The 13689-nt window shown below is 31.7% G+C and overlaps 1 protein-coding gene across 3 annotated transcripts in view; it reads left to right on the plus strand.

Moving 5' to 3' along the window:
- LOC128994006 (dnaJ homolog subfamily C member 5-like) overlaps window positions 1–10400 on the plus strand; it is a 36275-nt gene extending 25875 nt beyond the window's left edge. The window contains exons 5-7 of one of the 3 annotated variants that reach the window (XM_054418191.1): window positions 556–612; window positions 6344–6509; window positions 9205–10400. In XM_054418191.1, coding sequence (XP_054274166.1) covers window positions 556–612; window positions 6344–6509; window positions 9205–9242 — 261 coding nt within the window. In that variant the 3' untranslated portion in view covers window positions 9243–10400. The remainder of the gene's footprint in view (window positions 1–555; window positions 613–6343; window positions 6510–9204) is intronic. The other 2 variants (XM_054418192.1, XM_054418194.1) reach the window with 2 other exon arrangements.
- Window positions 10401–13689: the final 3289 nt, after the last annotated feature.

Here is a 13689-nt window from a genome sequence, read left to right on the forward strand (position 1 = left end):
TCTTTTACTCTTTTTATGTATAAAAAATTTCATTTCATGAATTAGCCTCTAATTTATTTGCCTTTTGTATGTCATATTTTTATATGAAAAGTGCATTAAAAAATATCACGTACATTTAACAATTTTTATTAGGTCTAATCTTTTTACATTGGCTTTTTTTGCTTTACATTGATTTGTTCCTTCAAAAAGGAACAACTTAGAAATTGTTTTTTTTTTATTATTTTAAATAATTCTTCACCATTTCGTCTCAAATAGTTTTAGTAAATTTTATTTAATTCAAATTAATGTTTTCTGATACTGGAAAATAAATTTAAAAACTAAATAACATTGTCACAATTATTAAAAACGATTTTCTTAACATAACATTGTTTAATTCGTTATGCAATATTCAGCCCTTAAAGGGTTTTAAACGTGATGTCCCTGCTACTGATCTCGCGCACAAGTGGTCACGGCATGTCCCCTCCCCCCCCCCTCACATTAGCTAGTGTGCGTGTGTATGTGTGTGAGTGTGTTAGAGGTTGAGTAGAACTGAGTTGCTTCCCATGTTGTTTGTAGAGGGACCAGTACCAGGGGCAACCAGGCGTCGTCACCCAACAACCCACCAGCAAAACGGTAAATACACTTGGATTTGCTTGCTTTTGCCCGCCACTTTGCGCTTTAGTCGCTTGCCTTTTGACCATTTCACATTTTATTGATAGATTTGGCTGTGGAACTTTCTCGTCAAGAGACAGATATGACTAGATATTCCATTCCAATAAGTTGTAGCCAGTCAAAAAATAAACAGTGTGAGCAATTTGAAACATTCTTTTTCCCGATTGCTTGTCATGAGCAAGCCGTGGCAGTAAGTATGATATTTTATTGGTCAAATCACAAAAGTTGCAATAACCTAACCGTAATTTTTACAGCATTGGGGATTGTACCATTTTGTCAAGTGTTAAAAGGACCATAACATACTAAATTTGTTTGACCATTGTATCAAAATTGTTTGAGCTTTTGTAAAATTTTGATTTTGCCGACAATACTACAACGGCACAACAAGTTCTGATGCCGTTTTTAGTATCAACCTGAAATAAATATTATTTTTTGGCTACATTACCTCATAAGATATTCACACTAAAAACTTGACTTGTCTTTTTCTGTTCAATTGTTGAGTAACCAATCCCAGCGGGATATCTAATCGTAAAATACATTCATCCATATGTTTCTAAAATTTCAATGAATGTAAATGAGTTTTCATTACGGATATGATATTTATTAACTCACAAAATTAGCATTTCCTATAGGCTTTGATACATATTTTTGTTAAAATGTGAAGTGGTTAAAAGCAAAAACATTGTGCATGTTCATATTTTAGTTCTTATATTTATTTAATTCTGCTGCTTGTTGACTTATATTTTACTAACCTCTGCATCACGCTTTTATTATATTTAGCACATCCAGCATCATTATTATTATTTTTTATTTCTTTAACTAAACATGATAACCAAAATATATCTGAACCAGTAATGGAATAGTTTAACAATGTAATAACTAACAAAGTAAACAAAAGTCAGCTGTTAGCAATCTTTGTCCAAACTTAATAAGTGGTAGTAATGTTAAATCTTCTGTCAAATCAGTTGTTTTATCACAACGTTCCAACACTTCCTTTTGTTATCTTTATAATGACACAACAGAAGTTATAGTGAACTATGCAATGTTTAATAATACTAGAGTGTGTGCTGATAGGCCAAACGTTTCAACTTGGTGACCTAATTATCGGAAGTTTTTATTTAGTTACACCTGTGATGATGATAAATCCACGTAATCTTAACTTTGTAATGAAAAGGAATACCGTGAAATTTGTTAATACCTGGGGTATATTATACTTATACATTGGTTATAGTACTGTACATTCAGCCTACCTCAAATAATTACAAAAACAATTAATTAATCGTCAGGATGTCTACGAACCAGGAAAACTGGGAATTGTACTTAATTTTGTGCTGGCCATGAAGTGTACGGGATTTGTCCTTAGATATCAGACTATGTCCTTAAAAAATTAGGAAGTTTCTGTGGTTGATATATTAAAAATTTTTTGGAATACGGATGATAACATTTCCATGACCGCGGTAGATGAAAATTTATTTAGAATTAACTACAATCGCGGAAGATATTCAGGATATTGCAGTGATCGCGTATGACGATGATAACGTTTCCGTGACCGCAAGAGACGATGATGTTGACCACACGACTGCGGGAGGTGTGTCAGTATTTTGCTGCGACGTTGATCATGTTTCTGGGACCGATAAAGATATTCAGGATTTTGTCGCTGTTGCGGGGAATGATGATACTTGCGTTTTTGTTACACTATAAAGCTGTAACTAAAGTAAATGTTTATCTCATTTCAATCAATTTATATTTTGAAACATAACTTTTGTCTTTTGTTACTTACTTTTTCCTCTGGTACACAAGCAATGACAGTGAAGAAAAAGATTAATACAGTTTGACAAATCAGAGAATTATATTTGGTAACAACGACTTGAAGATAACGACAAGGTGTCCCTAAATGTACGGGAATTGTCCATGAATTTTCTATCCAGAATGTAGACACCCTGATAGTAGAATTAATATAAACCTATGACTCAACTAAAAATAAAGTTCTCAATAACAGGTTAAACTGTTGGTTGAAGTTTCTGCATAAAACTTCTGCAACTGCTGAACGACGTTGGTTCCAAAACAGAATTACAACCACGTACACTAAATGTGTCAATAGCTTGTTTTAGTCGGCTAACGTAATGTTAATTCCAGAGTCTGAATATAACCAGTCACTGGTTTTACCTATGAGTCATCTAGGATCTATTTATAGTTAACAACCTCTACCTCAAATGCATACTGAACAAGCTGTTGTTCAACAGGATTAATTCAATTGCAGCGTCTTTCAACTCCTTAAACTTGTTTGGGTGTTAAAGGGGAACTTCATTAGGCGTTTCGGTCTATGAAGTTATACAGTATTTTGTTCTACAGGGTTAACCTAAAAAATGACAGGTTTGCTAAAACGGGGTTAAATTGTAGCCTCAATGCCAGTAATGTTTGACAAGTAACCTCTATTTTAAGGAACTATGTACTATGGTACAAAAGTAGTGTGTATTGATTGATCTGACATAAAAATTGTCTTGTAAAAAACATTTTCCTTTGCTCAGTTAACCATTGTTGTACAGGGATGTTATTCTTAATGTGGGGGTGCTATGCTGGGAATTGGTTTAGATTTATAAAAAAAAAATAATAGGGTGTGTTGTTTGTGATCTACGCGAGAATAAATTAAATTTGATAAAATTATCAATAAATTAGTATATTGCGTTTTCAAGTGGATTAGAAAAAACTATGCTATATCAAACAATAGGTTTAGTTTACAGCAAGGTTCCACTGTAATTTAACTACTCTATACAAAAAATAATTTAAAATGTAAATTTTTATCAAAATTTTTTAATCAATTTTTGTGGCCCCTGGACTATTTTGTTTAAGACAATAATTAGTTTTACGTACCCCCGAGGTCAAATCGTCCAAAAATTAAGATTGCTCAATTGTGTTGATTGATTAGTCGTTGGACTATTTGACGGAGGTACGTAAAACCTATTGTGTTGATTTAAAATAAAAATAAAAGTAGTAAATTTTTCTTTTAAGGATTAAGAAAATTTGTTTCTTCTTGTTGTTTATATATCTCTGATATCTGATTCAAGAAAACCAAAAGAACTGTAAATACTGTAAATATTGTAAATATTGTAAATAATCTTGTAAACAGATTTTTAACGTTGACCTCATTTTTTGCTTTCTATGGCGCTTGAGCTTTTCTATTGAGTTACTCAATAATATTTATACTTTTATCAAAATTTTCATTCAGCCTTTTCTTTTCAGATGTCTTAACAGTGACTTTGAGGCCAGATTCTACCTATTCAGTCTCACTCTCGTTTTATTTGTAAAAAGTCAATAAAAATTTTATATTTAACTGTTATCTAATATTTATAAATGTTGTTAACAATATTTTAGTATACGTACACTAATTCTGGTTGGCAAATTATTGTCATTAATATTTTGCCTTCCTTAATGTTATTTGTAGGACAAAAATTAAAAAAAAAATTTTTTTAACAAGTCTGAATAATTTTGAATTTGTTTTTAATCATAGTAAATTAAGAAATAAAACTATTTTCCTTAAAATCTTTTTTTCCACTAAAACAAAATTATACCAATAAAACCTGCATCAAAGGTTTTGATTTTCTTAGGATACCTAACAAAATTAGAAATTTGAATGGAACACCGAAATGTTAATTTAAATTCCAAATCCAAATCTTTGATTTTTTGCATGTATGTTGAATAGCTGTTTGTACATAAATTTAGTTGAAGTATTCTAAGTGTGAAATTATTTTCAGGTGTTTGTAAAATGCTATGGTTTACTCAACTAAAATTATAGACCCAGGGAACAAATAGTCAGTGACTAAATTTGCAATTAGTCTTTGAAGATAAGTTTGAAGTATGTCGGTAAATAAATCAAATTGATGTCAAAGTACATTTAGACATAAACAGCAAAATTTAGCACAAAGAAAAACAGGTTTAGCAAAACTTTACCATAATCGAGATTCTTAATGAAAGGCGTGTTTTTCTAAATTTTTTTCCCACTGCACTTAATTATAATCATAAATAAGCATGAGATAATGTAGAATTTAACGGTTAATATTATATTAAAATTGAATACAATTTGAAAAAGACTGAAAGTAGTAGCCTACGTTAGTGTTCCCAGGAAAAAAATTACTATTCTAGTTATTTCATCTGTTATTTTACAATTATTTAAAATCATCACTTTATTTAAGCAACATTTTTCTTGAACATTTATTTACTTTTTTGATTATGGAGCATGTGAAAGATCAAATCCCTCTTATAAAGAACATCGTCGAATCTGGTAAGTAAATAAAATTATAGTGTTTATTATTATTTTACTTTTTTCTACTTGATTTTTTCAACTTAAGTGAATCAGTTTACATTTTTTTATGTTGTTAACATTTTTATTTAGGCCTACATCTTTTCTAGTGTGACATCAAGTTGCACTTTTGATACTGTTGAATCAGAGAAAAGCATTTATGAACTAAACCGATGTGAGATCTTGACGTTTGTGGGTTTATTCCAAATACACATTGTCGATACATGCAGTGACTGGAAGCACAATCGCACATTGTAGGTAGTTCCAGATTTACCTCTAGGCCTAGGGCCACAATCAATAGAAGGCTATGGTGTTTTAATTACAAATGGAATTTTTTAAAATTAATAATTAGTCACAATGATGTCCTATGATTGAGGGAGATGTTCACGATTTCACCATGATTGCGAGAAAGTTCCACCTAAAGCCACAGGATTATTTTGCTCGGGTGATTTTGGTCTAGGAACGTAAGTACCTTTTATCAGGCACTGCTTGTAAGTAACCCGGGAACAACCACAAGTGAAAGAACAGGACATGCCGAAAACCGCATTGTAGAGTAGGTTCCCACAACACAATTTCATATATCAAGTTGTCAGTAATTGCCAAATCTTTAAGTTTCTATAGACGAGTTACGTAATTCCATTGACTGTCATTTTCACTTTTAAACTTGCCAATTCATCCTAACCTACATTAAGAACCAAACAGTACTTTGTGTTGTTTAAACTTTGATGATTTAGAAAAATGTTACTGTGTTGTCTACCTACATTGATTATTAGAGTACTCATTTTGCACACACAATACATATATAATAATTTGTTATAAAATATGTCACATATAAAATGTATATAATAATGTTGCCCATTCATTCAATAGTCGTGTAGTAAATAAGAAGATCCAAGGAAATAATCACAAAGTTATGATCGGGGAAGCAATATGTGGTCATTTTCAGGGAATAAAATAAATTTGTTAAATGTTTCATGCAATTTTCTATATTTCTTGTTAATTCTAACAGTTTGGTAATCCAAATAGGGTCTGGTCCCAACTACATTAGCACTCTGGTGTAATGATAGATACGCCTACGCCTACTCACAGAGAAGTAAGGAGATGAAACACGCTTATAGGATGACAATGTGCTTTCAGCTCTGGTATGTTGTGCTGAAAATATACTTGTGACGAAAAAGGAAGAGCCTGAGTGACTAGCACTGTGGAAATTCCTATCGCACAGGATTGTAGGAGGCCTACATGGTGGTGAGGGGCCCACGGAGGGGGTGGTATTGAACTTTGCCCAGATACTGAAATGTTCCATCGTAGTGTTTCCTCTGTTCCTCACTTCTCTGTGGCCGACCCAAATAATCCGTTAGCTCAAATGTCTTACTCACCCCTACGTGCCTGTTGCAGGACAGTGACAATGAGGATGGCGCCGGCGGGGCAGGTGGGAGCGACCCCACGGTGACGTCACAGCCCAAGTCGTCCAGCAACACTAGCAACGCCCCCATAGTGCTGGGGCCGCCCAGCGAGAGCTCCGCCCTCAACTTGCAACAGCAAACTACTTACACTCCAGGTAGTGCGTGTTCACCCCAGCCATAACACACTAACAACATAAACTGTTAGCGATAAAATGTAGTGTACTGTGCCTTAAGGTTGTGGGTTCAAATCCTGCCAATCACCAATGGTTTTTATCCAAGTGAAAATGTCGTTACCCCCTCTAGACCTATCCTGAAGCAATGTGGAAAACAATGCCGTGCTAGAACATAAAGGAATAAAAAATTAAATAAATAAAATTAAAAACCTCTAGGCCTAGCCTGATATAATATTTGGGGCTACATCCAAGGATGTAGTTGGGTAAAAAACACAGTGCATGTTGGATAATTTGAATAACATTGAGAATTTGAACAACATTAGGAGAAATTCCCTTTGGGAGGTATTCCTCATCTCCTGAAAAATATCAGGGGACCAGCATAAAAAAACCAGGGTACCCACTCAACCGTAAAACCTTAAAACTGTGAAGGAGCTTTGAGTTTTGTCAACCATGAAAAACCCAAATTGAGTAGTAAATCTTTTGTAGTCGTTAATTTTGTGGTTAAACCGTTGTGATAAGAGTAATTCCTTAAAACTGTTTCTATATCGTTCAATCAAAAATGCTTTATTCATACAGAACATATGTGCTGCAAATATGTATTTTATGCCACTACGATTCTCCTCATGCACCCACCCTAAGTTCCTATACCCTTAGGCCCATTGATATCACAAAAATATGCAAATATGACTGTGAAAACTTTCTACAAACCTTGAATTTAATTTTCAAGTTTGAGTGGGAACCCTGCACAATCATAACATTTGTAGGTTTAGCTTTGCTTTGGTAATGACATAAACAATGTCTAAAATCGAAACTGAAAGTATGATAATAGTACTCTTATGGTGTATGTAGAGGTTAAAAAGTGTTGTTTATGTAAATTCAACACAGATTACTTAAAAGGATAAGAATGAACAGTTAAAATGATTAGAGAAAGAAAACACTCTTCCATATCTGACAAAGACTAAATTGTTCTTATTATAAGGTAAAAATGTTGCATTGTTAAAAACATTTGCTTTACCTACCTTGTAATCCAAATTTTTTGCTCTATATCCAAACCTAGAATAACTTAATTCTCAACAACTTCATCTATCACAGGTCAAAATTACGGAGATGATATGGAAGGTAACCAATAAAAATCACAGCTTTGCATGTATCTGACTCCTCGACTTTACAACAATTATTTAGTTGGTTTATCTATTTGATTACACCTCCTCATGCAGATCTTGATTCCCACTTAAGCACTATTACATATCTAAAAGCTACATAACTCACTCATTTCTTATTCTTTGACAACACTACATTACCTATTTTTTAACCTAGCATGTTTCATTTCCGTCCGTTTTAAAACTATTTTTTATCTTAAGTTATTTTCTTGACATATTTTACATTGTGCTATTCTCTTGGATATGCATGAGGGTTTATGTTTGGAAAACTTTATAAAATTAATACAAATTGTTAAATAAATTTTCTATTTTCGTTTAGTTTAGGTTGTTTTGGAAATTATTGTTTGTTAAAGTACATAAAGATTTGTTAATATAAAATGCAAGTTAAAAGATATGACTTCGTTCAAATTCAAAAGTTGTTCAAACGGTAAACGTACTAAATCAGATTAAAATATAAAACCAACCATAAAAAGGCCGGTGATAAAGCCAGAATTAAGTTGGTAAGAAAATGAGTTGATTTATTTTATTAAGTATTTTTAACCTAATAATTAATGTATTTTTTCACAAATACTGTGTCTATATTGTATAATCAGCATGTTTTAGTTGCCTACAAAATGTAAGTATACTTTTACCTTTCTATTGTATTTTAATATTCCAAACACAAAGTCTAAATGAAGTTTTCTTATCTTTTAAATGTAAATATTTATGTTTAGGGTGTTTTTTTTTTCAAACCAACCAATTTTTGTGATGATTCAATAAAAATTAACAGAAAACTATTTCCAATGAAATATTCTACATTTTACACAATTTTGTGAAATTTAAACTAAAGACTGATGTTAATTATTTTAAAATATAATCTTAACGTAGTTTAGTATGTAACTTTTAATTAGGGAATACGTGATTAATTAAATTTGACATTATGTACATTAACCGTATAAAAAGTATTTGTTGACAGTAGACTCTTGATATCTGTAAAGGTTATTCGACGTTTAGCGTTATCCAATCTAACAATCTTCTGTTTTCAATCGTGTATTGCGAGATTGAGTGATAATTTCCTGTGTGACTTGATTCTTTACTAAAGCTGATGTGTTTTATCTAATAATTTACAACATTTTTCTATACTGAAACTGTAAAATTCTAGAAGTCTTTTAGGTCTACTGTATATTCAGGAGGAGCGAGCTGAGCTGGTCAAGTGGTTAGAGTGCGGGACTGCGGTCCCAGGTTCTAATCCCATGAAGTCACCAATTGATTTGATCTAAGTGATAATGCCGCAACCCCTATGTCTAGCTTGAAGTAATGAGAAAAACAATTCCGGGCACTTGTCTAGCGTCCTAGGACAAAAAAAAACTGTATATTCAGGCCCAAAGAAGGCTTAGTTTTCCACTGCAGAATAATCAAATAAACTGTGGTTGGATAATTAGTGACAATATGGCATCTTTTGTGAATATTGCAAATTTTGTTAGTTTTCCCAATTTTAAAATCAGCTGTTAAGTCCATGTTAATTTCCCTTGCTGTTTCAGGGATGACTCAAAGTGGATCCCCGAGCCACATGGGCTAGAGAGACGGAGATAGCAGACGACGGAGCTAGCAGACGACGAACTTGTCACTCCATGGCTGTGTCCTCTCCTCCCCTCGCACTTAGCTACACAGTATTCATGCTTTGAGCAATATTCAACTTTCAACCCCTCCGCCAACCTAAGGTTCCCACGTTAAAGTTTAAATTCTAAGATGTTGTCTTCCCTAGGCTTTGCTTGTCAGAAAGTGTAGACATTCCTAATTTGTATGTAATTTTGTTTGTGGTAAAGTGATTCAATTGCTGGTCTTTTGTCACATTATTTGAAATTTTTGAGGATTTAATGCTTTGGTATACTTTGCCTGTTGTATTTCAAGTTAAACGCAAGTTTAAGATCCAATTTTAAGTTTTGTGGTTTTTTTACATTTGCAGGATAGTTTTAAGTGGATTATATCTATGTGTCATAAACTTGTACAGAGTTATCCCTTATGGTAGTATTTACTTATTTATATATTCACTAAACTTTAGAAACCATATTTCATGAATAACATCTGTCATTTAAATTCAAGATACATTTTTTTAAAGTACTTTCACAGTTCTATTTATTGTACGGTTTAAAAAACCGCTGCTATTTAATTTATAATTTCCTTTTATTTTACAGATTTTGTGATCAAACATCACTTATAAAAAAGTTCACCATCGGTATGGTTCCCTTTTACCTAGTCAAATAGTTTTAATTCGAAGGAAAATCTTAAACTTATTTTCATTGTTGATGAATTTATTTGTTGAATTTTACATTTACAATATAGAAATGTTCTGAATTTTGTTGCGTGTTCTCTGGTTTATTTATTTATTACTTTTTTCAAATTTAAACATTTTGATTTTAAATCAGCATTTTTGGAGGAGAGAAACTTGATAATGATAGTTAATATCTTGATAATCATAATGTACCACTATTTAATTGTCGTATAAAGTAATAAAAGCACTCAATACAACTTTTTTGTTGTAGTTAGAATTATGTTTTGTATACTTAAATAATTGTAGATATCGATAACGTATTGTTGATATTGTAACTTGCATCCTATGTTTATAGTTAGTTTATAAAACCATCGTAAAATACTATTAACAACACAGGTACTTTACATGTTACTTTTCCAATGTCAAATTGCATTATCTACAATAAAGTTTTTGATTTTAGTTTAACTTTTATTTTATTTTGTCCTCTTTTAATTTCTCTTAGTTTTGATTTATTTTATTTTACTACACGTTTTAGGTAATTTCTCTGTAATTCTTACTTCAATATTTTTTTTAGTTTTTTGTATTTACCTCAAAGTTTTTAAAAAGTAGTCAAGAATATAAGGATGTAACATGGAGAGTATGGGCCTAGGTTAAAAGGATTTTTATCGGTATAGCAGGCTTACCTGAATAGGAAAAAGCGTCAACTTTGGCAAAAGAAACACTTACTACTTGTGCCGTAGTGGACTCTTCCCAATTAAAAGAAAGCCTAATATTCCAACAAAAAATCATTAAACTATTTTATCCAGTATCATTATTTTCACTTTAGAATTCTTTACACAATGCGACAAAACTAAATAACGTTCTTAACAATGCTATATGTCACTACTAATTAATACAGTAGAACCTCGATAACAAGTTTCCTGTGGCATTATCAAATAAGACTTGTATGTTGTAATCGAAGTAAACTTTCTATAAATGTTACATCGTTGATTAGGGGTGGTATAAAATCAAGATTGAAAATAGCACTTGTTATCAAGAGTGATTTGTTATTGAGGGTGACTTGTTATCAAGGTTCTTTACATAAAATACCTCAGGTGTTTAGCTCATTCTTATAATATTTACCATATCACAACATTCTAAACGTCCACCGTTAGTATGCTTTCGTGTAGTGACACAGCCATGTACGTTTGTTGTACATAGTCTCAGTACTGTACAATATATCTGTACAGTATCCTAGCTTAGCGATTGTATTTTATAAAATCTAGACAAAATAATCGTTGACGCTTCGCCACTCTCCCTCGTTGTTTATTGTTGTATTTGTTGCACTCAAGGTTTTTTTACCCTTCAATTAAATTGCTAAATGGAAGAGACGCATATTTAACTCGTAGATCAGAGAATTCAATGCAGTATATTTTTTTTTAATATAGTTAAATAATCGATTACTCAGGGTTGAATAGTTAACTGTTGTATTCTTAAGTGTGGGTTTATATTGTATTTTTTTATTTCTCACCATGAGTTGATAATTCAACAAATAAATTAAAAAAATATATTGGAATTTGAAGTTATCAGCAGAATTTATTTCAGATTTTTACTCAGCTGCAAAGTGAAAAAGACATTTTTTAATACAAAACCAAGAGTCACATATTTTGAGTTTTTTTTTTATTTAAATAAAAAGTTTAAGGGTAATTTGCTTAGTAAAATTAGAAACCCTATATTTTATTTTGAAAGGTTATAAAAAAACAAGAACTACTAGTTAGGGCTTGGAAAGTTTTAAAAATTTGAAAACACTGCCTTGGTTAGACAATAATTTGTGTCTTACACTAATCTAGCTTGGACTGCATTTTTGGACAGATTCAGAAATTTTAATTCTTAATAAGGAATTGACTGGCATCTCATCTCAATTCCTAAAAATGACAATCTGCCAATAATCATAACTTAGTTTTTGTTTTACAATTGTAAATAAAAAAAAATGAGCGGAGTTTCATTTTTATTATGGCAAATAGTCACTTTCAAAACAATTACACATTTGGTAACCTCTAAAAATGTATTAAATTTGTATATGTGTTTAAGAGAACTAGAACTACAGTATTTAGTTTAAGAGCAAACTTAAAATAGATCAAATACCCTTGTCACATTCTTAGAAAGCCTTTCACAATCAAAAAACAGATTAGAAGACACGCCATAAAGTTTTAAATGGTCACCATTCTGAATTTTCCTCATTGGAACTGATTGATTTTTTAAGGTCTTGTGTACGTAAAATTTTAAAGTTGTGTGCATGCTAGGTTTCAAAATTAATTAACGAAATATTTAGAAAACAATTATACCTATTGCAATTATTTTATGTATCTTATTTACCTTTAACAGCTTTTTAATCCATCACAAAATTAAAACTTCCTGTGCTTTGTCAATAAACCCCAACTCTTCCCTCGATAAAGTTACTGACGTTACTGTAAAACATCTTCAAAACTATTGTACATATTATTATTTTGGAAATATATAAAATATTGATTGCTGTTGTGTTTGATCAAATATATATATTTTTTGGTCTAGTTAAATTTTAATTGTCAAGTTATAACATGCGGAGTAGTGTTTAATATATATAACATATTGAGAAATATCCAAGTTATGTTTTAATGCATGGTACTTTAGGTATAACATAACTAATTTAGTGTAAAAATTATGCCTAAGCTAATTAATTAAGAATAAACTTGAAGAACTGTAGTTTCTTCGTATGATATACTGTTGTTTGTTAATATTGCAAAGTTTCGAATTTGGAACAGTTCATTCCTATTTGTGACTTTTTTTGGAATGGACCAACGGAAAGAAACTGCTCTTTAAGGTGGAATAAGTTAATGGACAAAAAGTTTAATTTTTTGAAATCTTATAATGTTATCCCCTTAATAAACTTAAGTGCAAAGACCTTAGGAAAGAGGCGACTGGGCAGTTAATTTAGGGAGTTGAACTTCATCTAGTTATTGTAGACGATAACGTAACACAATGTTTTGAGATGTATCCATTCATTTTGTATAACAGTAGAACTCTAATTATCCGAATCGCATACAGAAAGTATTTTAAAACCTAAAACTACAGTACTAAGAAAAGCGTTATTAAAAAAGTCAGAAGCCGTGCTCGTGGCAAAATCCTTAACATTTTTTGCAGTTGTGTAGACATCATCATCGTCTTCAGTGAACACGGTAAAATCTCTCACAGTTGTGTGAACATCATCATCGTCTTCCGCAAGGAAAAATCTAGTACGTCTTTCACGGTCATGTTGTCTCACACAATCATGTGAATTGTCCAATTGCAAAATCTTTGTAGTGCGTTAAAGAAATAAAATACACCAAATTTTTGCAAAATCCACTATTTGAATGTTTCATCATCGGAATGTTGTGAAGTCCGAATTGATTCGGATTATGCAGTTCTACTGTTAAATATACGAGAGGAAGATTACTGTAACTTTTACAACTATTTACTGGTTAGAAGTTTAGGTTTGAGAAATTGTAAAAAATCATCCTACCAAACTTACGCCTCTGCGCAATCTTTACTGCCAAAAGTCAAAATCCTCCCCAAGCGCCAACCAACTAGGAATGCCGAGTCTGCCTCTCGATGTGTCCAAAGCACCTTTCTTCATATACATAATTGTTTATCACTCTGTACACTCTGTTACACATTACCCCACGAACCATCAAAATGTATTTATCGCAGTACATCTATAAACATAGCTATTTTGTAATCATAGTTGGGTGATTTTCCA

This window comes from Macrosteles quadrilineatus, unplaced genomic scaffold, assembly GCF_028750875.1.
Source record: "Macrosteles quadrilineatus isolate MER2022 unplaced genomic scaffold, UCM_ALF_1.0 Scaffold_5__1_contigs__length_97177068, whole genome shotgun sequence".
Taxonomy (NCBI): Eukaryota; Metazoa; Arthropoda; class Insecta; order Hemiptera; family Cicadellidae; genus Macrosteles; species Macrosteles quadrilineatus.